This window comes from Amphibalanus amphitrite, unplaced genomic scaffold (assembly GCF_019059575.1).
Source record: "Amphibalanus amphitrite isolate SeventyFive unplaced genomic scaffold, NRLGWU_Aamphi_draft 000800F_arrow, whole genome shotgun sequence".
Taxonomy (NCBI): Eukaryota; Metazoa; Arthropoda; class Thecostraca; order Balanomorpha; family Balanidae; genus Amphibalanus; species Amphibalanus amphitrite.
In genome coordinates this window covers 68617-94061 of record NW_024882294.1, presented here as the reverse complement: position 1 = coordinate 94061, position 25445 = coordinate 68617, and the positions used below count along the sequence as shown (strand labels likewise).

The window sequence follows — 25445 nt, the reverse complement described above, 5'->3', positions numbered from 1 at the left end:
TAAAACGCGTGTCAGCTTTGATAAATTCTGGATAAAGTTTGAGATAAAGTGGCAAAACATCAATGTCGGCATTCCCCGTAGATCATTTCTCCCATTTTCGGCTTTCCCCGCAGTCCGGGGCAACGCCGAAAAAGTCACTTCTTTGATATTTTTAGTTTGTGCGCTTAACGGTATGCGAATTCATCAAATGCGCCTGGTATGTTTTAAAGGCAAAAGACTGGCCTCTCGAATGACGCCAACAAGAATAGCTTATGTTGTCTACCTTGCGTGCTACGGGCGTCAGAAAAAAAAGTATTCGGCGTTCCCCCAACTTCCCCTATCGCAATCATCGCTGCTACGCCAAATGGCAGTCAGTATACTAGGTATGCATGTGAAGAAGTAGGCCTATGCTGCTTTTCATTCGGTAGCTAAGAAGTGAATGCTCTGTTTAGTCGCTTTTATCGTTTGTAATCAAAATGCAATTCATTCATTCGGCATCAGTCACATCAGCTGATATCACGCCAGAGAGGCCAGTTTGAGTTCTCACCTGACAGATGGCGCTGCACACCGGGAGGAGACGCTCCTCTTCGTGCCAGAGAAAAACCAGGAGACCAGCAGCGACGCGAAGCGAGCGGCCTCTTCAGACGGGCCGCTAACAGCTACAATGGATACTACGATATAAGGTAGAAAAGAGAAGGCTGCCGAATTGGCTAGGCCACCCCGGGACGCCTGCGCAGAGGCTATGGCAGGCGGCCGCCGGCGCAGAGGCTACACCTCGGGGGCCGGTGCGTCTTCGGGCGATGACGGCCAGCTCTGAAAGTGACAGAGGACAACGGTCAAACCATGATTACCAGTTTTGGTAATTACCGTTTTTACCATTTTTAAACCATTTGATTAACAAGTTTAGCTTGCTCCCAACACCCGAATGAGCTAGAGTATCCTCGCAAATCACAAAGGTAAAACAGAGCTCTAACCTGTTACACATTGCCCCAACAGACGGTAAATAACTTTTGAAAATACCAATTTCCAATTTTAGTGTTTTCTGGACCAAAATTTTGCGAGGAATCCGATGGTGTGGTCCCCGAAATCTGAAAAATTTCCATTTTGGAGATAGCACCTATTTTTTGAAAAATAAATATTCTTTGGGCTTAATAGTCAAATAAATTGGAAATATAATGAGTTAATTTTTGTAACAACACTAGAATGTGTCGAACATGAATTAGAGATATATTTTAGCTGAGATGATACTATATCTGCGCATACATGTACATGAACTAGTACATTAACCCTCGTCGGCCGAGAAGGGGTGGGGCGGGTGCCGCCTAATAGGGCTTTTCGCGATAGCTTAAAACTCGCTTAGGGTAGACAGCTGAAACTTGGCATACCTAATCTTTTATTCAAGCTGGATCTTTTGACCTCAACTGCGTTTTCAGGTCAGGTCAGGTCACTGGCCTATGACGTCATAAATGAGCCTCTGCGAGGTCCTCAGATGTTGCAACTTTGCAACGCCCTCAGTGCCAGAGGAACTTTCACAGGAAGATGAAACTTACAGGACGTAGTATCCTTCAGAGGTCTCACAACTTGTATATCTCGGATTTAACCTAAATGTCACATGAGGTCAGGTCGGTCACGTGACCTCACCATTATAAGTCAATGGGGAAATATGAAAACTGTTACTTTGGCGCCGGAAATGATCTAAAACTGTCCCAAGCACATGAAATCGTGGTTTCATGTACTCTTTGTAAGGTCCGATCATGAAACCACGATTTCATGTGCTTGGGATAGTTTTAGATCATTACCGGCGCCAAAATAACAGTTTTCGTATTTCCCCCATTGACTTATAATGGTGAGGTCACGTGACCGACCTGACCTCATGTGACATTTAGGTTAAATCCGAGATATACAAATTGTGAGACCTCTGAAGGATACTACGTCCTGTAAGTTTCATCTTCCTGTGAAAGTTCCTCTGGCACTGAGGGCGTTGCAAAGTTGCAACATCTGAGGACCTCGCAGAGGCTCATTTATGACGTCATAGGTCAGTGACCTGACCTGACCTAAAAACGCAGTTGAGGTCAAAAGATCCAGCTTGAATAAAAGATTAGGTATGCCAAGTTTCAGCTGTCTACCCTAAGCGAGTTTTAAGCTATCGCGAAAAGCCCTATTAGGCGGCACCCGCCCCACCCCTTCTCGGCCGACGAGGGTTAATGTACTAGTTCATGTACATGTATGCGCAGATATAGTATCATCTCAGCTAAAATATATCTCTAATTCATGTTCGACACATTCTAGTGTTGTTACAAAAATTAACTCATTATATTTCCAATTTATTTGACTATTTAGCCTGACGAATACTTATTTTTCAAAAAATAGGTGCTATCTCCAAAATGGAAATTTTTCAGATTTCGGGGACCACACCATCGGATTCCTCGCAAAATTTTGGTCCAGAAAACACTAAAATTGGAAATTGGTATTTTCAAAAGTTATTTACCGTCTGTTGGGGCAATGTGGTTAGTGGAGGTAGTCGGTGACCTTTACTAGTCCCTTCAAATAACCGTTATGTAAGTTAGACGCCCAACAACAATGGATCAATGCATGATTCGCCGAGCTAAATGGATTAAAGTGTTCATGCCGAGACTTCATAATCAGCAGAAAGATAAGAGTTCGGATTGTGCTTCGAATTAGCTCCCTTATTAGTACCCAGAAAATGCTATCAGTGCTACAAATGGCCTATGTACATGCTATAAAAACGTATCAAATATCCGGTATATCTTTGAGCTTATATAACATGTTACCACCTTGGGTGTGCTCTTGCACAAAAGCCAAGGTTAAATCAGCATTGACTTTTCGAAGAAAAGATCCGTAGACAAATATTTAGTCCAATCATATATCCCTAAACATTAAACAATCGAACATTTCAAACCCAGTACCAAATATGAAACAATTTGATTGTCAAATGCCATACATTTCACTCAATGATATCCGAATTAGCCTGGTATTTCGGTCAACGCCTCCCACGAGGGGTGCACCCTATTGACCCACCTATTGCCCAATCATTCCCCTAACTCCCTACCCACTTGGGTATCGACCCTCCACGCCCCATCGCCGTGCGCCTGACCAAAGCGCCGGGTCAGCCCTGCTCACCGCGCGTGGGGGCACCCACTAGCCCTTCACAGACAACAGCCCACCGCCCGCCGCTCGTTCGCTCGACAGCCGGCCGGGGAAAGTGCTCCCGGAATCGATCCTACCCAGCTGGGCAGAGCGTCCGCTCCGACCAGCCGGCCGGACAGCCGCGGAACAAGGTCATTCCTCCTCGGCCCAGACCGGCTGATTGCACATCGTTCAATGGATGGAGTCCCGCCGCGCGCCTAATGGACACGTGCCACCGAGCTTTAATGGACAGCTAGACTGAATGTTCATGGAGTCGTTCTTCTGTTGGACATGGACCGGGCGGCGGCGCAGGGGAAATGGATGACAATGGAGCGGGCGGATTGGGAAGATGAAATGGGGGACACCGGAGGGGCTTATTCGCGGGTACAGGACCACCTGTTCGGTGCCGTGGTGGAGAAATCGGGCGAATGGAGTGTGAGCTATGTGTTCAGGTGTCAGTGATAGATCGGTGACATTAGTGATGAAAATCCAGGCACCTGACCACGCGCCGTCCCATCCTAATTCAATTATTTTTGTAATATCTATTTATACCCGGTTTCCTGTGCGATGCTGATACAAAAGTAGCATAAAACAGCCCTCTTGTGTTAGAACCATTACTCCGGTAGGGGAGAGTGGGGCAAAGCGGCCACCCTAACGCTTCTCACGATGCCAACGCTTGATTTTTAAACTTGGAAAGATTCTTTCTATACCAATGTGATCCCTAGTAAGTTGCCTTTTATTTCAACTGCGTTTTATTTCCAAAGGCGTTCACATATGAAATATATTGACAAAACTTTAAGCCTATGCATATTGGCCACTTTGCCCCATACCCTGGGGCAAAGCGGCCACCGGCGTCTTCTCAAGTCCCGATATGAGAAACAAAATAGTTGCCTCGTGTACGACTAGTGTATTTGATGGTGACAAGGTTAAGCGAGGATGGATGTTTACTTTATCATCTTCCACCTGTAGGTAAACAAAGAAAGGATTTTCATGAAAATAAACATTTAATTGCATTATTTGGTAACTCATGCAACTGAAAAGTGGCCAAGATGATTGCATGACGACACATTTGAATATAAATAATGTTTTTTATCCAGATGGAAGCAACTTATGGCCAATTGGGGGTGGCCACTTTGCCCCGGCCACTTTGCCCCGCGCATACCGTCCGAGACAAAAATATTCCAGCTTAGCTATTAGTGGGGTAAAAAATATTAAAATTGGTAGAATACATGTACAATAATCATGCAATGCATGGACAAGAACGCTTATAAAAATTCCAAACGGTTATGGAATAACATAACATTTAAAAATTGTAAACATAGTTGGTAACCTGGCAAGAAATGCTTTTCCGTGTTTCACAGAACAATGGTGATGGGCCTGAAACCCCGGTCTAGCTCATTCCAACGACCGTGAAGAGAAGTATAATTGGAAACCATAAATTGGAACTGACGCCAGCTAGGAAGGGCTAAAACGATGGGTGGCCGCTTTGCCCCGGGTGGCCGCTTTGCCCCACTCTCCCCTACTTATATTTTCGAAGGAGTAAGACTACAATCAAAAGCAGCCAATCACCTACCAGCATAATAACAAAAAGTGTAACGCTATGCTAGCCAACGCAAGACATGCGCACGGTACAGGCTGAGCAAATATCGTAAGGAAACTTCATTCCAACCTTTTAATCTGATCAATGACCAACTTAGAGCTGAACTTCAATTAACTCATGAATAGCCAATGAACCGGATGCCTCGTATCTGGCAAACTGAAGGTCGTGAATGCATCTTTAGGCGAAACTCTTAACCAACTTAGAACGTGATAGCCTGAAGAAAACGTGTCTATTTCAGTCAGATTTATCGATTATATTGTTTCGCCGTACTCAAGAATAAGAAACACCATCCAGATATTTCTTATCTGTTCTTTTTTATTACTTCTTAGCTACTTCATATTCTTGTTGTTTATCATCAAGCCTTCCCACCAGGGTGAAGGCTAACTTAATTAAACCATTGGAAATGAATTGAATCGAACGAAGTTGATTCGACCATTTGCATTGAATGAGTCTAATTTAATTATCACATACTTAACAAATATACCTGCAGATGCAGGAATATTATTATAGTTATATAATGTACACGAATATGTAAATGCCTATATACAGAAATAAAAAGTAGGCCGGTAATGTTGATGGCAGTAGAGAAGCATTGACGAACAGGACCCTCTATTGACTGAGCGTAGTTCGGCACCCCGCCGCCAGGTGCTGCTGCCTGTCACGGGCGGATTCTGAGCCTTGCACGCCACGCTCGGAGCTGGCGTGGCATGCTAGCACGTAATGTACTCGTCAGCAGAGTCAACGCTATAAAAGCGGTCAGCAGAACTGCGAGAGCTCTTCACGCGACCCCCGACGACCCATTAGTACCAGACATAGACAATGGTAGCCTGTAATATCCTATCAAAAGATTTTTATCATTTTTGTTAACTTTTTTATTAAACGTTTCAGCCCTTCCACTGTCTTTATGGCTAGTGGGGAGCACAATGTGTGTGAAATACAGAGCAACTAATACAAACTTGTTTCATTATTGAGAAAGAGACTTTCAGATACAGACAGATACAGATACCTAGTTTATTCGGATCCTCCATGAGATGGATTTTCTGGTACCCACGTCAGTTACATAATATGCAAAAGTACACCACAATGCTACAATAAAACAGTTGAAATAGATCATACCTATTACATCATAAAATGTCGACTCCGTATCGGATTCGGATTTCGTATCGTATCGGATTTCGGATCGGATTTGGCTTTCTGTTGCTCTCTGCTATGGACTACGGGTCCAGGCTCTCCCGCATTTCACAAAGGTATTGCGGCACAGTATCCTGGAAACTCGCTGACGCGTATGGGCTACGCCAAGAAAAGATATGCTCCGATATTTCCACCAGTGCGTTACCTTATATCACTGCCTTATTTTATAAAGCGACGTGAGGATATTGCGTCCGTCGTTTATGTTCACTACCGCCAGCAAATATGTCAGCGGTTGGTTAGTATTGCTGCTATAGGTACAACTTGTAGACATACCGTTCAGTAACAAATACCTAATGTATTATTAAATTCAATTATTTATCTAATATTAAAGAATGCAGCTTTTCAAGACTTAGTTTTATGCTCTACGTCTACATCACTCGCCAAACTCCACTGCTCCTCATTTTAACCCTTCTTCAGAAGCACATTAGGGAAATAGCGGAATGCAGATCCGTGTCTCCTACTCAATCCACTATCACATAAGCCAACCCGTTCAGATGCCCGAGCCAGTACCGATAACTCCTCGCATTGATCCAATGTGACCTTGCCAGCGTAACAATATTATCGGCGTCCCCTGTCCTCCCTTCCCTCCCGCGATACACTCTCCCCCTCGCCCCCTCTGCTCTGCGCCGTCTGTATATCTCGCGTCGTGCTGCCGCGGCCCCCAGAGAGCCGTAGTTGGAACGGCAGATGGGCCGTGCCCTGGCGAGACGGAGCGTGATGCATTGCACCTCTCCTCGCCGCCACACGGCACACACTACAGCGGACTTTTCCGAAGGAAGGAGCCGACCAAATACGTCTCAGGAAAAACCAGAGAGTGATGCGGTGCCGCGCGGCCTCCATGTTGGGGCGTTGCCTTGGGTTCTGCTACAACTTTGGCAGTAAATGAAGAACTTTTGAGACTACGAGTAGCTTGTTGGGGATCAGATGAGAGAGAGAGAGAGAGAGAGAGAGAGAGAGAGAGAGAGAGAGAGAGAGGGAGAGAGAGAGAGGGAGAGAGAGAGAGGGAGAGAGAGAGAGAGAGGGAGAGAGAGAGAGAGAGAGAGAGAGAGAGAGAGAGAGAGAGAGAGAGAGAGAGAGAGAGAGAGAGAGAGAGAGAGAGAGAGAGAGAGAGAGAGAGAGAGAGAGAGAGGAGAGAGAGAGAGAGAGAGAGACGTACATGTAAGAATACAACATGTAAGATATTTTGAAAAAGTTGAGGTTTAACATGAAAACTCTACGCTAATGTCTGGCGCACGAACCACCAACGTTGAAATGTTGCATGAAATGACATTTAATCCAAATGGCACGTGTCGGGTGTTTAAAACACCAACGGAAGATAAACCCGATTACGCCACCTCATCATGTTCCTGTATGTTTGATGCAGTCTTGCAATGCAATCCAGCCATCCAAGAAACTTTGCGCGAGACGTTTTCTTGGATGGTTTTCTTGGATTGCTTGATTTCATCGAGGGCTTCTGTTTTAAAGAAAATTTGCAAGCTTTGCTGAACTGTTAAGTAATAAGAACTGCCAGTATTTCAGTAGCTAACGTGTCGTTATTGTTACTGTATTTTATTTATGCATATTCGGCCTTTTTTAAGCAGATAACGAACGATATTAACTATTAAGAAACATACAGGAAATAATATCTAGGACCCTACCGCGACGAAATATTTCTATCTCGAATTTTCAAAGAATTTCATGCACTCGGCCAAGGCCTCGTGCATGAAATCCTTAGAAAACTCTCGATAGAAATATTTCGTTTTCGCGGTATCGTCCAAGAATGTATATTCCCATAAGTCTACTTATACATACAGAGATGACGCCATGCCTCATCCCAGTGAAGAATGTGTCTAGCGGAGAGTCACCATATTAGCCCAGTTATATGTATCTGGTGGAAAGATGACAGCACATGACTCCATGCATGCATGCGACTTCACAACTAGTGCCTGAAACACCTCTGCATTAGTCACCCGGCTGGAATAACTAAAGGTACTTGCATAGGGATGACACCAAGCCGTCTTAGTCACACATGTGTCTGATGGAGAAAGAACACCACCCCTCAGCTCAGTCCCCACACATTTCTTATACTAACCGGCGGCGGGGAGATGACACGGCTGCTCCTGTTGCTGGGCACATCCAGATCCATCCCGAACGGCGCCGGAGGCTGCGCCAGTAGGTACTCTGTGTCCCCCGACCTGCTCAGCTCCGTACGGTCCGGCGGAGGTCGCTCAGTGCACGTTGGAGGCCCCGAGGAGCTACTGCTTCCGCTGAGGAGACACGGAGGAGAGTCAGAAGACGAGGCAGATTGGTGTGTTTGTGAGTTTACAGACAGATATAGGTTAGTTGAATCTCATGGCATTTGCATGTCATTGACGAGTGCAAAATGAATTAATTCAAAAAAGATCAGCCAGCTACCTACACTGAAAGGTGATTGGCGCTGGACATCTGGTTCGCCTTATTGTGCTCTTAGCGGATTAGTCAGTAAATCTGCACGGAACTGGGAGTGATTGATTGATACGACGGTTTTATTGACCACTCAGCTGGGATGAAGCGCTCCACCCCGGAAGTATTGTGCCATCAAGTCTGGCCGATAGTTTAGTAGCTTTCGGAACGGATTTGTTCTGACCTGAGCTTATAGAAGCAAGAACGAATGTCGGTATGATATCGACGTTAGCATACTAACAAATAGTTAGTCTGGGCATTACGCGTCAAATCCTTGAAAAAATTCAACAAAATGGAGTTCTGAGGCATTACTTGGCCTTTAGCGATTGGAATCGTTTACAAAAATTCTCTGATTTTACACAACCACACTATCACCGAACATGACAACTTCTAAGACTGCATTCCATCATCAATGACACCTAGCTGCCACTGTTGAGTAAAATAGTGGTCAAGCCCCTACTCTGTAATGAAAATGGAGTCTGCATCGCACTGCAACCGCCGGTGAAAAGGGTTATTAATCATTTACACCACTTCGGATGTGTGGTGGTGGTTAACCCGCGCCCCACTGGGGGGGGGGCTATTTATAGCCCCCCTCCCGTTTTTCTGCAATAACTTCCAAACCGCTTGACGTATCGACGCCAAACTTTCAGTACCTTCGGCTGCATCAATTTGACACCTTGTGTCAAAATTTGAGCTTCGTAGCTACCATAGGTCGGCCGGAAATGACATCAGAGTGACGTCATGTTCGGCCGATTTCGACGCAAAACATTGAACCACGGCAATCGCTCCCAAGGGCTCAGTTGTTAAGCTAGATCCAATTTCTTTGCATGAGAGGACTCAGAATAGACTGCGCTATCAAACTGCTATCTCGGATTTTCGAAATTTTGAAAATTTCGAAAATGTTATATAATAAAATTCAAAAATTACATTTTTACATTTTTTTCAAAAAGTTTTTTACTTTTCGAAAAAAAACGGAATATATGTGATAGAACGCGTTTTTATGACTAGCTCTAGCAAGTTTTAGCTAAATATCTTCAAAAATGGCCAAGTTATACGCATTATTGCAAAAAATTAACAATTCTTAATTTTTCAAATCAATTTTTCAGCACGAATTTGACATCGTACGCCAATATAAATAGCACCATCGTGTTCCTGAGCTCAAACTGCATCCAATAGATACCTTTTTTGTTGAAAAATTTTAACTTCAAAATTTGACCTTTTTTGACCTGAAAGTGACCTGACCTAAGCTGAATTTGACTCAAAATGACCTCGAATGACACAGACGACATCAAATTCGAAATGTTTGGCCTAAATGAACCATAAAACATGTGTCACGTGACCGACGGATGATATAATATTTTCGTGACCTGTGATGACCTGACCTTGACCTGAAAATCAAAGTACAAGTTTGGTACCCTCAGAGTATCTAGAGCATCTGTTCACGAGTGTGTGAACCAAAAATGAGCCTGATCTGACTTGTAAGACGGCGGCCAGAGCCCAAAACGTGAAGAAGCCAAAATGCTAATAATTTTTACTTTGACCTGCCCTGTGACGTCATCGGTGACCTCGAGGTCAATGAAATTAGGTTTCGCTCGACAGTTTTTCCGGGGCTATCAGACGCCGTTTGAATTTTGACGATCGGCCCAGTAGTTTCGGAGTTAGGAGGGGGGCTATGAATAGCCCCCCCCCCCCCCAGTAGGGCGTGTTATACGCAGACCCCAGTGGGGCGCGGTTGCCGAGCCGTGAGTCAGGCGGGCGCAGCAGCTAAGACTGCAGGAAGGTTGAAAGGTGATGGCATGATCACTCATTCACTAGCGGTTATCCCGCGACAAACTGCATGAGTATTAATGCTACACTTATAATGTAAAAGACAATTTTAGGCACCACCATTACAGGTTTTTTCTTCAACCACCAATTTCTTGAGGAAGAAATTCTTGCCCGTGTGTAGAGATACAGGTAATTCGGGCTGTACAGTACTGCACTTTATCCACTTGGCTCGTAACACGATTTCCTAAGTCCTTACACATCCACCTCGTTTCGCGTAGCTCGAAATGTGCACTCAGCCACCCCTAAGTGCATGTATTGTACCGTCCCACATTACTCTGGGGTCGCCCGACCTTACAGCCTCCGGGCAGAAAGGTCACCGGTCCGCGACTTTGCTCCATTGAGTGCCGCACTGCCACTGCATTACGACGGCACCGGAACCGTCGAGCGTCGGCTGACCCACATCCAAAGCTAGGGAAACGTAATTCCCGGTGGAACTTCGCGAGACAGCTTCGTCATTGCGTCACGAAGTTGTTTTATAATAGATGTCGCAAGGACTGTGTCATCCTTGCGGCCTTGATGTGGGAGTATGTAGGTGTAAAACGTATGTCTGCCTGTATTTTATGCAACGAATTTCTGTCACTTGGGTGAAAAAACTCAATGAAAAGACCTAACTCAATCGATTAGAGGTAAACACTTCCTAATCGCAACCGACTCACTTAAAATACATACCTAATTCTACTTCTCAGTGACTCACCTGACGACGGAGAGTCTCTCGCGCAGTTCCTCCTGCCTCCTGTCCGTGTCCTGGTCGTCAGTGTCGCTGTGACAGCGGCACACGCAGCCGTCCTGGCTCTGTCTCCCGCTGCTGTCCGTGTCTGTGTGCAGAGACGCCGTCTCGCTAGGCAGGTGCGATATGTCCACCAGATCGTCCACCTCGAAGGAACCCGGTGCCGGCACCGGCTGCCGGCCGCAGAACGAAGTCTCAATCAGCATTTTGTGCGGTGATGGCGAGCGTGATTTTGCGGAACCCGTGGAGGAGAGGCGCGGCCTCGAGCCGGGCCGGTCGACAGTCAGTACGTTGCCGTACGAGTCCTTGCGGGGTGTTGAAGCGGAACGTCGACGCGCTTCGGCCGCCGAAGGGCTGTTCTCTTGCACAGTGCGGAAGTAAGTGAGCGTAGCATCTTCGAGTGTGTCCGCAAGGAGAGCAGTTTGCCGATGAACAGGAGCACAGTCCGCGCCGAGACGGGATTGGATCTCTTCGTGTTTGAGTTCGCCTTCGCGCATCTCTACTGGTGATCTAGGCAGCTGACTGAAGCTGCCGCTAGTCGGAAGTTCCTGAGACGACCCACTGGTCAGTGAGAGGCGACACGGACAGTCGGTACAATCCGCCGCTGGAGAGCGAGGCGTGGAGCGCGAAGGAGGTGTCTCGGCCGGGTCCGATCGTCGCCGAGAGTCTTCGTCGACGTTGCGAGGCCGTCGCTGTGGTGCTGCAGAAGACGATCTGATGAGGTTTGTGTGCTTTGTGTCGGTTGAGGAATGTGTGGGGGATGATGATGAATGCTGGTGCACTGTAGCGCTGGTCGAAACCGAGCCCAGTTTTCTCGGAGTTCGGCGCGGCTCTGGGAGTTCGTTGACGCAAACCCAGCCTGGAGGTGTGCCAGGCGGTGTATCCGATAAGACAACTGGGCTCTTATCTCCCTTCGCCTCTTCATGTTCTTCTTCTTCTTCGTCTTCCGCCAGAGATGACTCAGCCTGAATGACAGACATCCTAGGACCGTCTCCTGACGACGTCGTCTCAGTCTCCGCCGCTCGCTGCTGCCTTTTCAAACGAGGGCTCTGGAGACCCTCGTGTGCAAACTGCGACCAGCTCTTCATGGCCATTCGTTTTGGTGTTCGAATCAGCTTCAAACTATCTTGCGGTATCAATATTTTCACCCTTTGTGATGTAGGCGCGGGCTCAGTGCTGGCCTCCTTCACGTAATTGTTCAAATCTGCTGGTGTGACCTCTTTGGCTGATCGCGGGCGCTCGACTCCAGCGGTGCAGCGCAGATCCGAGCCGCGCTGCTCAATCGGAACAATAGGATGTTGAAGTGGCCGCTCCAACGGCAAAGTGGTGGGCACGTACGGCAGCTCATCCTCGTCTGAGTCAGCCTGGCACAGCTGAGTGGCCTCGGCGTCCGGACCTACTGGCTCCGACCGTTCGGCGGCTGAGGACTCCTTGTCTGACCCTGAGGACCGCACTGAACGGACGGAGCAAACTGAGCGCACCTCAGCATCTGCTTCGTCTGCGGCGCTGCCGCCGGCCGGCTCGGCTGCAACGGCTGCGGGAGGCGACTCCGCGCGTGGCGCAGAAGGGATGTCGTTGACTTCCTTCTCAGCATCTGTTGATAGTTTCGGTTTTTCTTTCTCTTGCGCTATATATTTTTCTTCCGCTTTTGTGCTGGCTGGCTTGTTTTCATTGTCTTTATTTTTATCTAATTTGGGAATGACGGCAGGTAAGACCCTTGGTCCTAGCTCTACCCCAGCTGGTCGCGGGTGATCATGTTCAACTGAGACAGCACCAAAATCTCGTGTTAGCCGAGAAGGGGACTTCAGTGGTAGCGCAGGCGGAGGGGACTCGCCGGCTGGTCGTTGTGTTCTCTGCATGAGAGCAGAGTTCAGCTCACGCATCACATTCCCATACCCTTGGACGACCGGCGCATCTGGTCCCTTCCTCTCCGTAGACTCTTCAGAAGAGACGGCGTTATTGCAAACCTGTTCGTTCGTGTTGGCAGATTCACCATCAAAGAACTTAAACTCAACTTTATTGATCTCATCTTCTAACCGATTTTCTAATGATGGAGAGCGTGGCGGTGAGCGTTCTCCGTCAGCTTTTCTCGGATGTGAGGCTTTTCTTTTGAAAATGCTCAAGATCGACCCTTTACCGTCCATCTCCCTCTCTTTTGACTTACTCCGCGACCTGCTTCGCTCCCTGAGTTCCCGTTTCGCCTCGCTAAGGAAACGGCTGAAGGAGGATTTTCTTCTCGGCAGCGGCGAGTCTGGTGTCATGGCTGGACTAAGCGACTCCTCGCGTCGCCGCTGGTTCTGCCCCAGAGACGCTTTCCTCGACGATTCGTTGGGCGGGGCCTGATGGGGTGGCAGGGTGCAGGCTCGTCTGTCCTCCGGGGGAGAGGCACGACGCAACGGAGGTGATTCTTTCCGCAACGGTGGAGATTCCCGACGTAACGATGATGACTTTCGACGTAACGGCGGCGACTCTCGACGCACTGGCGTTGAGTCTCGTCGCATAGGCGGAGATACGGCCGGAGAAGGTGTGTGGTGACCGTTGCTTGCGAGGGCCGGAAGCCGCGGCTCTGGGATTTCGGTCGGTTCTTCCGGAGGTGCTAGAGGCCGACTGCCGCAGAAAGACGTTTCAAGCATTGTTCGGTAGGGTGACACAGATCGCCGACCCGACGCTGTGGAACAGAAAGACGAAATCCTGCTGCTGCGTCCGCTGATTGGCAGGATCAGCTCACTTCCCGCAGACGACACCGAGTCCTTTCTCACTGACATGTGCGGAGCGCCGAGCTCGTCTGTGGCCCCTCGCAGCTCACCAACCTCCTCCTGGAAGCCCCCATCGGCCTCGGGTGTCGTCGCTCGGCTTCCCTCGCTGGCCGAGCTGCTCGCCTTGCTGACCTGGATGCTGACCGCCGGCAGCGCCAGCTTCTGGCAGTTGATTTCTGCCGGCGCCGCCTTGGCCATCACCCCACCTCCCTCAATATCGAGGTCGACACTTCGCTCCATGCTGCAGTCGACGCTGCGGTCCACGCTGATGTCTTCGAAGCTGGCCAGCGGCGCCGGGCCGCGCTGCCGCTGTCGCGCGCACAGCTCGGCTCGCTTACGCCTGCCGGCTTCGCTGAGCCGAGCACTGGCTGTGGCCATGCCGGTTAGAGCTCATGGGAGCCGCACATTGCACGCTGACGGTCACCTAGAAAACAGAGACGTAGGTTAGTGAGTGAGTGAGGCCTGAGGGAGAGAAAGAGAGAGAGAGAGAGAGAGAGAGAGAGAGGGGGGGGGAGAAGATGGAGAAGGGAGATGAAAGGATTGGAGGAAGGGGAGATAGATACTGAGCGATGATTTATTCATTACTTTTAGGGGATTATGTGTCAGACGTTCTTCGTGACACTTGTCAATTTCCAAAGTCGTTACAGTCGTACCTATGTAGCGTAGCGCTTCCAATAACAAAAATATTATTTTGCATCCAAAGACCCACTCCGCCATAGATTCAAGATTGTGTAGTGGCTTACTCGCATTATAAAAACGCAATCGACCTCAACTTCACACATCTGATGTCATGAAATATTCCCTTGGCTGACCCGAAAGTGGACGGAATCACCAACTCAATCCGTATTGTAACACATTAGCTGATGCATTTTTATTCTCTTCACGTACGCTAGAGCACTACATGCAATATGTAAGCCTGGTTTTAAATTCACGTCGCCACCTTCAATGCACTGTATAACCGGGTACTATAAAGCCCACCGAAACGAGCTGACGCAACAGCACGTGCGCGCGTGTTCATCGCCTAAGCAGTGTGGTGCTCAAGCTATCAAGGAAATAGTTATAAACTATTTAATTCGGGAAGCTCTGGAATAATATGCGACGGACAGGAAACGCCGAAAGGAATGGCGAAAGTCTCATTCAGTCGTATGTTTTGAATGAGTCTCATTGGAAACAAGTCACCAGTCAAAGGTAACGTAACATGTCACATCACATGCCACGTAACTCATCACATAACACAACATCCCGTTACGCGTCACGTCACCATTGCGTCACCGTTACGTCACCGGTACCCGTCACTATGTCCCGAAGCTCCAATCAATATCCGTTACCGAAACCGTGTGATTGGTCTTTCGATCAATACACTGATGATACGTGTGTCGGTGCTGAAGGTAAATCAGACATAGCTACCAATGAGGGTGGTATTTTGGGCACACGCTAGCACGGATGCGTGACTGAGGACATCGGTGACGTGCATGAGCAGTAGATGCACGTGCTTATTTCTGGTGGTGATTGAAAGATAAATAAATAGTGAGCATAGAATTCAAGCTACGTTGTTACGTATGGATTCAGAAACCATATATGTACACAAGGACGCACTTTTTACGGGAATAATAAAATATAGCATCGGCCTAAAACCGTGCAATGGCCATGCGATCAATGTTGCCCTGACTAAATAAATAAATATCTTAAAAATATCTAGCCACCGGTTACTGCTGTCCACTAGCGGGATCAATGCAAAGTCGGGAATTCGGCGAAAGGCCAGAGTTTCGGCGCTGTCTGGTTATTGAGGAACCAGCTAATCTGGTTAGATTTAGCGGTCCTACCTAGTGATGGTTTTGATCTGTTGACTTTAACCCGCGCGGGGCTGGGGTCTCCAGCCGAACGCGCGGGGCTGGGGGGGGGGGGTAAATTTTACCCCCTGTTATCTCCCGAACTAATGGTCCGATTTGGAAAATTCAAACGCCAATCGAAAGCTCTCATCACGAACTACTAAAAACATGTACTTAATTTAAAGTTTAAGGTCAAGGTCAAGGTCAGGTCAAGGGTACAAATTGCAAGTTTCTACAGTATCGGCCTTGCACCGTAGTTGCCGAAGAATGGAGTCATGGACTGAGACTGATCGCCCAAAACGTGTTCTTAGGCTACCAAGACAATATTAGTTGCATACAGTATCATTCAGAGGTCAAGGTCAAGGTCAGGTCAGGTCAGGTCAGGTCACCAAAAAACAAAATATAGAAAAGGGCATGTGCGACACATGTTTTATGGGTCATTTTACTCATAGAATTCAATAGGCACACTCAATAAGTGATATGGACCACCTCTGGATGAATTTCAGGTCGAGGTCAGGTCAATGTCAGGTCAAGTGAGGTCAAATTTTGAAGTTGGTTGTTAAGGCCTAAAAAGGTGTCTATCTGATGCAGTTTTTCACGGCGAATCGAATGGTGCTATTTTTGTTTCCGTACGAGGTCTAGAACTTCCAAAAAAGTCATTTTTCAAAAAATTTGTGTGTCATGACGTCATAAAATTTTGAATAACTCCCACATTTTTGAACCGATTCTTCTAAAATTTGGTATGTAGGTGCGCATAGACCACTTCTCTGACACTTATTCCGGTTTTTTTCGACAGACTCAAAATTTAGGATTTAATAATGATTTTCCCAAAAAAATCAGTTTTTTGAAAAAAATTTAGGCCAAAATCCAAAATTTTCAAAAAACCGAGATAGCCATTTGATAGACAAAGTAAAATTACGTATAACCTTTTTTGTTACGTCTTGATTCCTTTAAAAATGAAGATGTTAGCGGCGTTTGAACTTTTGCCGTTTTTGAGGCGAAAATGGCGAACATGGCGTCACTAAAACGTCAATTTCTCAAAAATTTTCCGACGGATTTCGCTCAAATTTTCAGGAAAGGTGTCAAATTGATGTAAGAAAAGGTACTGAAAGTTTGGCGGCGCTGCGCGCCGCCGTTTTTGAGATATCGCAAAAATTCGCGAGGGGGGGTAAAATTTACCCCCCCCCAGCCCCGCGCGGGTTAACCCTCGACCCTCTTTCTCACACTACCCGACCAGGTTTTTGCTGCTGAGGTCATTTCAGGTCAAGTTAGGTCAAGGTCAATTATATGTGTTTGTATGTCTGTGTGTGTCTGTGTGTATACTGATGTGTGCACCGATTGTTTATGGGTCCATATTACATGAAATCATGATCTGAGAAGCTTTTACCAAAAATGCAGTCAAAAAACTTCACAAAAAGTAAATTCCGCTTGCCTAAAACGCAATTATCTTAGATGACCTAGGTTGACCTTGACCTTGACCTTGACATCTGTACATTGTCGAACAACATGTTCCATGATGGGTGGGAGGTAAGACTGGTAAAAAAGGCCGAAATCAAGGTGTCAAAAGCTCACAAGGCCCATAGCCAACGCAAGATGTCGAGAATTGGCCATTTGGGTCATGACATGACCTGAAAAACAAGGTCATATCTCCGAAACCAAAGGTCACAGAAACTTGAAATTTTCAGTGGACATCAAGAAAGGATAGAGGAGCAGCTATACGAAAAATCAGCCTTCTAGCTCTAAAAATGTTGAGTGCAGAGCAGAAAGACTACCTGGGGGGTGGCAACCACCCCCCCCCCCCCCATGTGCGGGCGAGGGTTAAGGGAAAAGAGGCATGTGGGTGATTTTCCAATTGTAGATGAATTTTGTGGTGAGCAAATTTAGCTTGGTATTTGTTATCGCTATCTGGCACGGCAAACATGCCATATTACCATAAATTGTTCGGATTTCCGGCTTTCATGGACCTATGCCTGATAACAATTATGCAGTTTTTTTTTTAATAAAGGTCACAAATTTTTCTGTTGAATAAATAATCTATGTAATATGTATATGGTATAATCTTTGACAGTAAACAACCTTCTTGGCAATATTCAAGAAGCTTGTCACATCCACAAAACCATTGATGAAGAAGACATGCCTGCCTATCCCTACGAGTACGCATATCCTATTTATCCAGCCTCAATTTTCTGCCGAGGCAGCAATTTCGTCACACCTGGCAATATCGCCCACACCACCTCTCCTATGCCATGCATGGCGAGAATCCGCGAACTCAGCTCATCAGGCCGCGGTATTTCCATCTGCGGCTCAGAGCAGGTCTGCAGCCGATATATTCTGAAGGCGCCACGCCTCTCCAGTCAGGTTTTAGTGGCAATCAATGGCGCCGAGTGCCCGAGCCAGCCACAAGAACAGGTAGAGAGCCGAGAAATACAGAGAGAGACTGTGGTTCTGAGGAACGCGAGCGTGCTGCTGAGCTGCATCAAAGTCTTCGGGGATAAAGCAGGGATGTGAGGATGATCAAAGTGGTGTCGGTGGCTTCGCCTTCATTGATAACATTTCTAAGACTGAAAATGTTGATAAAATCAGGACACTGATGAGAGCGCAGAGCTGTTCACGAAAAGGAATTGGTAAAAGCACCGTGATAGAAACAAAGATGTTAAAACCACTAGCACAAAGGAATAGTGATCAGTCATCATTACTAGCATTGACGGACGGCGCTGTCCTGGATCAGCTCCCTTGGGACAGAATGTCGGTCTGTGCGGCAGGACAGGACGGGGATAAACGCCTTCCCAAGGAATCGCTACGGAGAAAAATAACGCCAATATACCAGCAGACCACACTGAGCTACATTACTGTCTGTGGCGCCTTTCCTTAAAGTCATTTATTTCCACAACCAACACCTATATCCTTAACTTTTATCGCTTCTCCCTCTTGCCCTGGCCAGTAGCCGGGTCGGCCGCACAGCAACGCCTGGCCGGCGGACGGAGGGGAGGGGATGATCAGTCCGGGGGATGGGACCGTGGGGGGGGGGGGGGCACCACGCCACCGCCAAGACCCACTGGCGTGAATCGATCTGCACCAGCGCCGGTCAGCGACACTTGTGTGGCTCGCCGGGTACGGCACACTTGTTCCGCCCCGGCGGTGACGGGACGGACGGCTGTCGGCGTCGACGGGTCGACGCTAGACGAGGGACCTCATGTTCACATCAGACGCTCGGTTAACCCCGGCAGGCTCAGCATGTCGCCCCTATCCGACCAGCCCCCCCCCCCTCCCTGTACGGCCGATAAGCCTCGGGCTGGTCAGCCAGCTCATGACAGAATCAGGCCGCCGCCGGGCAGATCGGACGAGCAGAAAGAGCAGAGGGGTATAGCAGAGAGAGGAGCGGAGGTATAGGACAGAGCGAAGAGATAGGGGATTGACAGAGAAGAGCGGATGGGGAAATTATGGAGAAGAAGGCAGCAAAGGTAAGAGGAGCAGGAGCATGCAACTCAGAACAATACAAGAAGGGATGGATTTTGGATTTTGCGCGGCAGATATGGGAATTGGGAAGTGTCTTTTAGAGACGATGCTTTCAAGTGCTTGTGAAATATTTACCTAAGGCAATTTTCCTGCTGTGAAATCCAATTTTGTCACCATTAGCATTTCAACACATTGAATGTCGACCTGGAGCATTCATTGCACGCTGAAGTTACGCCACGCAACCAGCAGTGGGCAATACAGGAAGGCAGATCAATTCACAAAATGGATGATTTACCTTTGAAAACGGATGAAAAAAACGTCTGGATGGATGAATTTACCGGAACATTAGCCACTCACTCCAATGCCATACTACTCAGAAGTGGACGCGGAACCAAAACACGGCACCTCTACAGCGTCGACCTGACCACCGCGCTGGAAAGTTCACCTGCGCTACTGGCCATCGCTGTGTCCAAGTTCCAGGCGGCCGGCTGACCTGTGACCTATACCGGCGACCTAGCGCCGCACGACACTCCCTACTCCGCCTAACGCAATCACGTCAGACCAGATTGAAGCCTGGAACGGCGACCAAGGTATAGGCAGAAAGAGGAGAGGGGAGGGAGAGGGAGAGTTAAGAAGACACGTGTGGCCTGACGGGAAATATTAGCATGATAGCTGCGCAGATGTGTGCCAGTAACAAAGTTACGACTCCGGCAGTTACAGGCGGTTAGCGAGTGATAGATCTAATAACAGGTCGCCTGTCAGTGGTGTATGCAGATATTGCACGTCAATGTCATTGAATATGCACGTAGTAACACCACGGAATATATAGTCTACGACATACATTCCGTGTCGTAGACTATATACTCCGTGGTAACACTGATCACTCATTCCGTTGAGCTCATGCATTTTCACGATTGAAAATGTTCTTGTTTTTCTGTTGCACAAGCACGATTACCATAATTTCCGACAAGATTGGAAGGCTGATGAGAATTGCCAGGTTTATATGTTAACTTCGATTTGGCAAGCTTTGCTGGGCAGAAGCTTGGAGATTTTTGACGAAGTAACATTGGGCAGCCCAGCCATGCTCGACGCGCACATTTGCAGTTTCATAGATGATGCCACGTAAGTATTGCCACATCAATTGCCATTGCTTGTGAGCTGAGCAGTTAAGTGCTGTCCTACAAACAAACAAATCTACTGATCGTATTAACCCTCGCCCTGGCAGAGGGGGGTTGATGCAACCCCCTCCCCCTAAGGTTTTCAAAGATAGCGTAAAAACGGCGGCGTGCAGCGCCGCCAAATTTAGCACAGCCTATGGGACAACCTTTTTACATATGATCTGAAAATTTCAGGTCCGGGTGACCTTGGGTCAGGTCACCAGGTCAGAAAACCGGTACAAGGTCATGGTCAAATTTCAATTTTCTTTATGCACCTGTCCAACTCACAGTTTTGGACTGATTTCCTTCAAACTTGCAGGATGTGCTAAATTCACCGAGTTGTATAACATACAGTTCTTTTTTTATGTCATTGACCTGAGGTCAGTTAGAGGTCATTACGTCGTAATGTTAAGCCTATGGGAAAATACTAAATTCGGAAAATACTGGAGATATCCGCTTCGTTCTATCACTTTTGTGCTTTGAAACCACAGTACTTAACAGCATGTCACTTGGGGCTTTTTTATTTGGTGTACTTATCCATGAGTCAGGTCAAATGAAGTCAACTGAGGTCAAATGACGTTTTTGCCAATAACTTGGCACACAATGACGATAGAGCTTAAAAAGTGGTGTCATTATGCTTCTGGTGATCAGCCGAATCGAATGAGATGCGAAATGATGCAATTTGGGTAGCTCGAACTTAATTAATTAATTAAAGTTTACTTAATAATTAAGATTTTTTAAAGTACACTTAAGCAAGCAAAAAAGTATATCGTTCGACGCGCCTTGACGTGCTGATTTCACTGGTGTTTTTTTATTGCTTTTACCACATGCCGAGATATCCCTTTAACATTAGCACGTGCATTTGGGAAATGGCTTCGGCCCGCCTCGGCTAATGTTGAAGGTATTTGGGAAACGATTCGGCCCTAGGGCTTTTTGATTTTCCCAGACAAAGTTTTACTGAATATTCTGAGCGGAAGAACCAAATTCAAAGAAGATATTTTCGGATTGTGTGTTCACTAACAGCAACAGCAGAAGTGAGCAAAATTAAGTGACGGCGTTTTCACTTACTTTTGCTGTCAACGTAATTCAACTAAACAAGGGTAGGTATCGTTCCAAATGCCAATGTATTTATTGCTGCAGAACATGGTCAGAGTATACCTACTCATTATTACAACATAATGCACGCAAAAAAACGAACACTTTAAATGCGCGAAGCATCTTAACGAGCCACAATGAAACATTTGGATATTGTTCCAGCTGGGATCTAAGACGCGTTTGATTCAGCGTTTCACCCAATTTTCGGTTTTCCTCACGGTTTCCTCACTCCTGCTGGACTCCATATCTGTATAGTTTATTCTAACTTCTGGCGCCTCACCATCTTCATCCTCAGCTTTTTCAATCCCTAAATAAGGGAAAAGTAAGGAATTTCATCTTTCATACTCAACGGCCAGCGCCGCCCAATAATGAAAAACACAAAAAATAATCGCGGTGACTATAAATATGAACATAGTATTAATAGAATATTAACACCATATTAAGAATATAATATATAATACCAAATGAATATGATATAAACTGTTGCGCCGGTACGGCATGTGGTAAATCTCTTCCCAACCTTGGGCTGTGAAAATGCAGTTTTATTCACCTCGGTTTTTGGCTACGGACCTCGTGCCTACCGGCACTCGGTCCTCCGCACAAAAACCTCGGTGAATAAAACGCATTTTCCCAGCCCCGGTCGGGAATATATATTTCTTAATTCGATCAAGAGTTATAAGTGAAAAAACTTTTGACCTGTTTTTAGCGAAATTTTTACATTTATATCCCCGAAACCCCCTAGATATTGACCTAGAGCAACCAAATTTGCACAGGGGCGAGAACTCCAGGGAGCCCACCTACCTACCAAATTTGGTGTTTCTAGGTGCCATAGGAGCCGATCGCGAGGGGGGTTCGCATCAACCCCCCCCCCCTGCCAGGCCGTGTTATGAAAAATGCCCTGCCATGGCGAGGGTTAAGTGAGGATGATGTCGTCCGTCAAAGAAAAGTTTCAGGTTTTTTACTTGTCATCTAAAGCAGTAGAAACATATGTATATTTCCAAAAACCTTGATAAACATATATCGTGTTTATCTCAATCTACCTTCCATGTGAAATTTGTCTGCACGAGTTGTTATTTACGGTATAACAGAACTCTTTCCTCTACAGGCGCATTGGAAGTTTCACACCATCAGACGAGGCCAGGGTTCACCGGGTTCGATTGCTCCCTGTGCGCAGTGGGACGACATCGTTACCCTAACGAGATGTTTTCATTTCCGGGTTGGACAGCGTGACCTCAGTAGAGGTAGTGTCCCGTGGGGTCATCGTGTCTTCGTGCTATTTAACCAGACGGCGACATGGGGCAGACGCCATTTTCTGCTGGGATAGGTTGGGACGTTACGGCTTAAGGCCTGGCTACACTATGCGTTTTCTGCGTGCGTTTTTTGCAAGTGTGCGTGATTTGCGTAATATCGTTCTAGAAGAAAGCTATATTTAATAAAACTTTTACATAAGTTATGTATAAAAGGTATTGCAACTCTTATATTAGCTAAAATTGAACATGAAAAACATTACAAAAACGTAATATCGCTTTTTACTAGCACGATATTAGGTATGCAAAACACGCAAACACGCAAAAAACGCACGCAGAAAACGCATAGTGTAGCCAGGCCTTAACCCCTTTACGTTACGGCAAACCACCTCCAATTAGGACCACACTCGCTAAGAAAAATTAGCTCGTCTCCCAAAACAGCGTTGCAAGTTTCAAAAATTATTATAGTAGTTTGACTATCATTTGCCTGGGGGCCGAAGGCGACGTTGATAAGTTTTATTACGTCTCAGAGAATCTTGCTGAATGATTGAGGGAGGCAATCTGAGTTGGAGACTGCACGCTGGCTCTGCAGATTTATCGGGTTTGATTTCTGCTGCAATCACCAAATGACGTGTTCGCTCTTTCCTGCGATGCCAGTCAGTAAGCGACATTAACGTATACCTCCTACCATGGGAGTTGAGCTGGTTTCATCTCTACTGGACACAAACAACGGGAGAGCATTCAAAGATGCACATCAAATAATGTTAAAGACAAATACAAGTGCAGTATTGTTACATAACGCTGTTTATCAAGGTCGTCGTAAAGAGCTGGCGTTTGATTGCTAACAGAAAGAGTGGAATGGAATGTGCTTGTCTCACTCTAATGAACGCATTCCTTTTTATACTGGAAGCAATATAAATGCTTCAACGTGTCGTGAATGGTCCGGCGTAGAATGTGCAAATAACGGAAAATTTCAGTTGGCAGATGTAAGAAGATAAACAAAATTCATGCGTTTTCACTAGTGAATAGACGTAAAGAATGTGCAACAACAACAAAAAATAAAATTATGCTCCACCATCAGCGAATAAAAAGTGACACTGATCGCTGGAAGGGAGAAACTTCGTCCGCAAAAATATCCCGCCCTGCAGTTCAAGCTTTTGCCGAACAATGTAACCAGAAGTTTTCTAGCGCTTTGTTTGCTTTTCCCTTTTGCCGAGGCGAAATTTAAGAATTATATATGCACTAATGCTGTCTGCCTATCTCCTATGGATTGGCTGCATACATTTTATTCTATTTCTTTTTTCATGAAGATTCGCAATTTATTTTATAGTTCCAATGTATGTTTACCATTTCGCTGGACGACCTTGAACAGAATTGCTCATTTTGAACGCTGCTCATTGAAATTGAGTATTTGAAAAGCTCATTTGTGTCCAAATTTTGAATCATTTGTTTACATTGCAAATAATATTTAAAAAGAGTTAGTTTTAACATAAATGGTATAATAAGCACTGGCAGGATAATGTAATGGGACCGCAGAAGGATTTCGCATGCCATTTTGCCGTGTTTTCGCTCTAAAATCGAAAACGAGAGCCTGTGAAAACTCGTTCAACATCCATTACCAAAGAGCAAAATCATAATCGTTGAATATTTGACAACAAAAACACATAGGCATTCACTTCGAGTCAATTTACATAAACAAAGCCCCATGCTTTAATATCTTATGCAGATATCTTATGCCTCATTATGCCTCATTACTTACCCCACACGAAGAGAAAGAAAGCATTTCTCCCATCCCGATAACTTACAATGCTTACCAAAGCTCCAGACAAGCCAGCAGGGTCGGACGCCAGGACACCTTCCCGCCTCTTCTTCTTTTCTCTCGCCCTCCTCCACCAGCACGGGAACCCCTCAAACCCCGCACTGACCTGCCCTGACCTGACCTGACCCCGAGCCGGCAGTGCCGCACCGCAGCACCTAGCTACCGCGCTGCGGCATGGGCGGTCGGGCTGCACTGTTTCCCTGGGCGGCGGCGGCGGCGGCGGCGGCGGGGTCCGACGGCCGCCGCCGCCGCCGCCGCCGCGCAGTCGGTCGATACGAAACGGCTAGTGACGAGCCGGCCCGGGGTCCTCGTGGCTACTGGCGGCCCGCCGGTCACGACATTCGGGGCAGACGGAGGGACGGAACGGGAGGGATGGAAAGGGAGGAGAGGGGAGGGGAACGGGCGGAACGACACGGGGACAAACGGGACGGGGACAAACTTAACAGATGTGTGATGGACGGAGACGGGACAGAGGAACGGGACGGGTAGGGACGGAACTGAACGGGAAGGGAGGGAAGGGATGGAACGGAACGGAAAGGGATGGGAGAGGACAGACGTAACGAGTTAAATACAAAAGGAACAAAGGTGGGATGAAAACGAGACGTGGCGTGGAGACGGAACGAAGAGGGATCGGTTATGGGACGGAAAGGAACGGAATGGAACGGAACGCTACGGCACGGAATGGAACGGAAAGGGATGGGAGGGGGTAGGGAAGAGACGTAACGAGTAGGAGACAAGCAAAACAGGCGTGTGATGAAAACGAGACGTAACATGATGACGGGATTGAGACGGAACGGAGAGACTTTTCGGAGACGGCACGTAGACGATACAGCAACGGACAAGACTAGTGATGAATGAGGTAAATTTGTTCACAGAATGGTGAAATGACTCCAGTGAATGATACGATTCATCCACTTCAGGCAAGTGCGACGCAAAATACAACTATGGCTCATTATCATTGGAAATTTTTGGTCTTTACTGAAACGGTAGCTGAGCCTAGAAGTAGAAAACATTGATTCCAGAACAGATTTGCAGCGGAGAGGAACTTAATCCTAGCAGAACGTGAAGAGACCGAAAGTGTGAGGGTGGATGAAAACGCACAAGGCTATGCCACCTGGAGGTGGATCCAGATAGAACAAGAGGCGATGCGGGAAGCCTCTCGGCATGTAATGTCCATGAAGGCCCCTGAATGCG

General features: G+C 47.0%; 2 protein-coding genes across 2 annotated transcripts in view; both read right to left on the bottom strand.

Moving 5' to 3' along the window:
• LOC122366362 (titin-like) overlaps positions 1-792 on the bottom strand; it is a 35716-nt gene extending 34924 nt beyond the window's left edge. Inside the window, exon 1 of the mRNA XM_043338538.1 lies at positions 527-792. The gene's annotated coding sequence lies outside the window, so the exon portion shown is untranslated. The remainder of the gene's footprint in view (positions 1-526) is intronic.
• Positions 748-24414, bottom strand: LOC122366361 (serine/arginine repetitive matrix protein 2-like). The gene is made up of 4 exons (XM_043338536.1): positions 24238-24414; positions 10860-14072; positions 7989-8163; positions 748-792 (listed from the first exon to the last, which is right to left on the bottom strand). Exons 2-4 carry the CDS (start codon positions 14024-14026, stop codon positions 748-750), a joined length of 3387 nt encoding a protein of 1128 aa, XP_043194471.1. The 5' UTR covers positions 14027-14072; positions 24238-24414.
• Between the last annotated feature and the right edge of the window lie 1031 nt (positions 24415-25445).

Excerpts from the sequence above, each read along its gene's own strand:
- LOC122366361 (XM_043338536.1), bottom strand. The coding sequence starts at position 14,026 with ATGGCCACAGCCAGTGCTCGGCTCAGCGAAGCCGGCAGGCGTAAGCGA. Across the intron at positions 8,164-10,859 it reads GAGAGACTCTCCGTCGTCAG|CGGAAGCAGTAGCTCCTCGG; the intron begins GTGAGTCACTGA and ends GTGTCTCCTCAG. Across the intron at positions 793-7,988 it reads GTGTCATCTCCCCGCCGCCG|AGCTGGCCGTCATCGCCCGA; the intron begins GTTAGTATAAGA and ends TGTCACTTTCAG.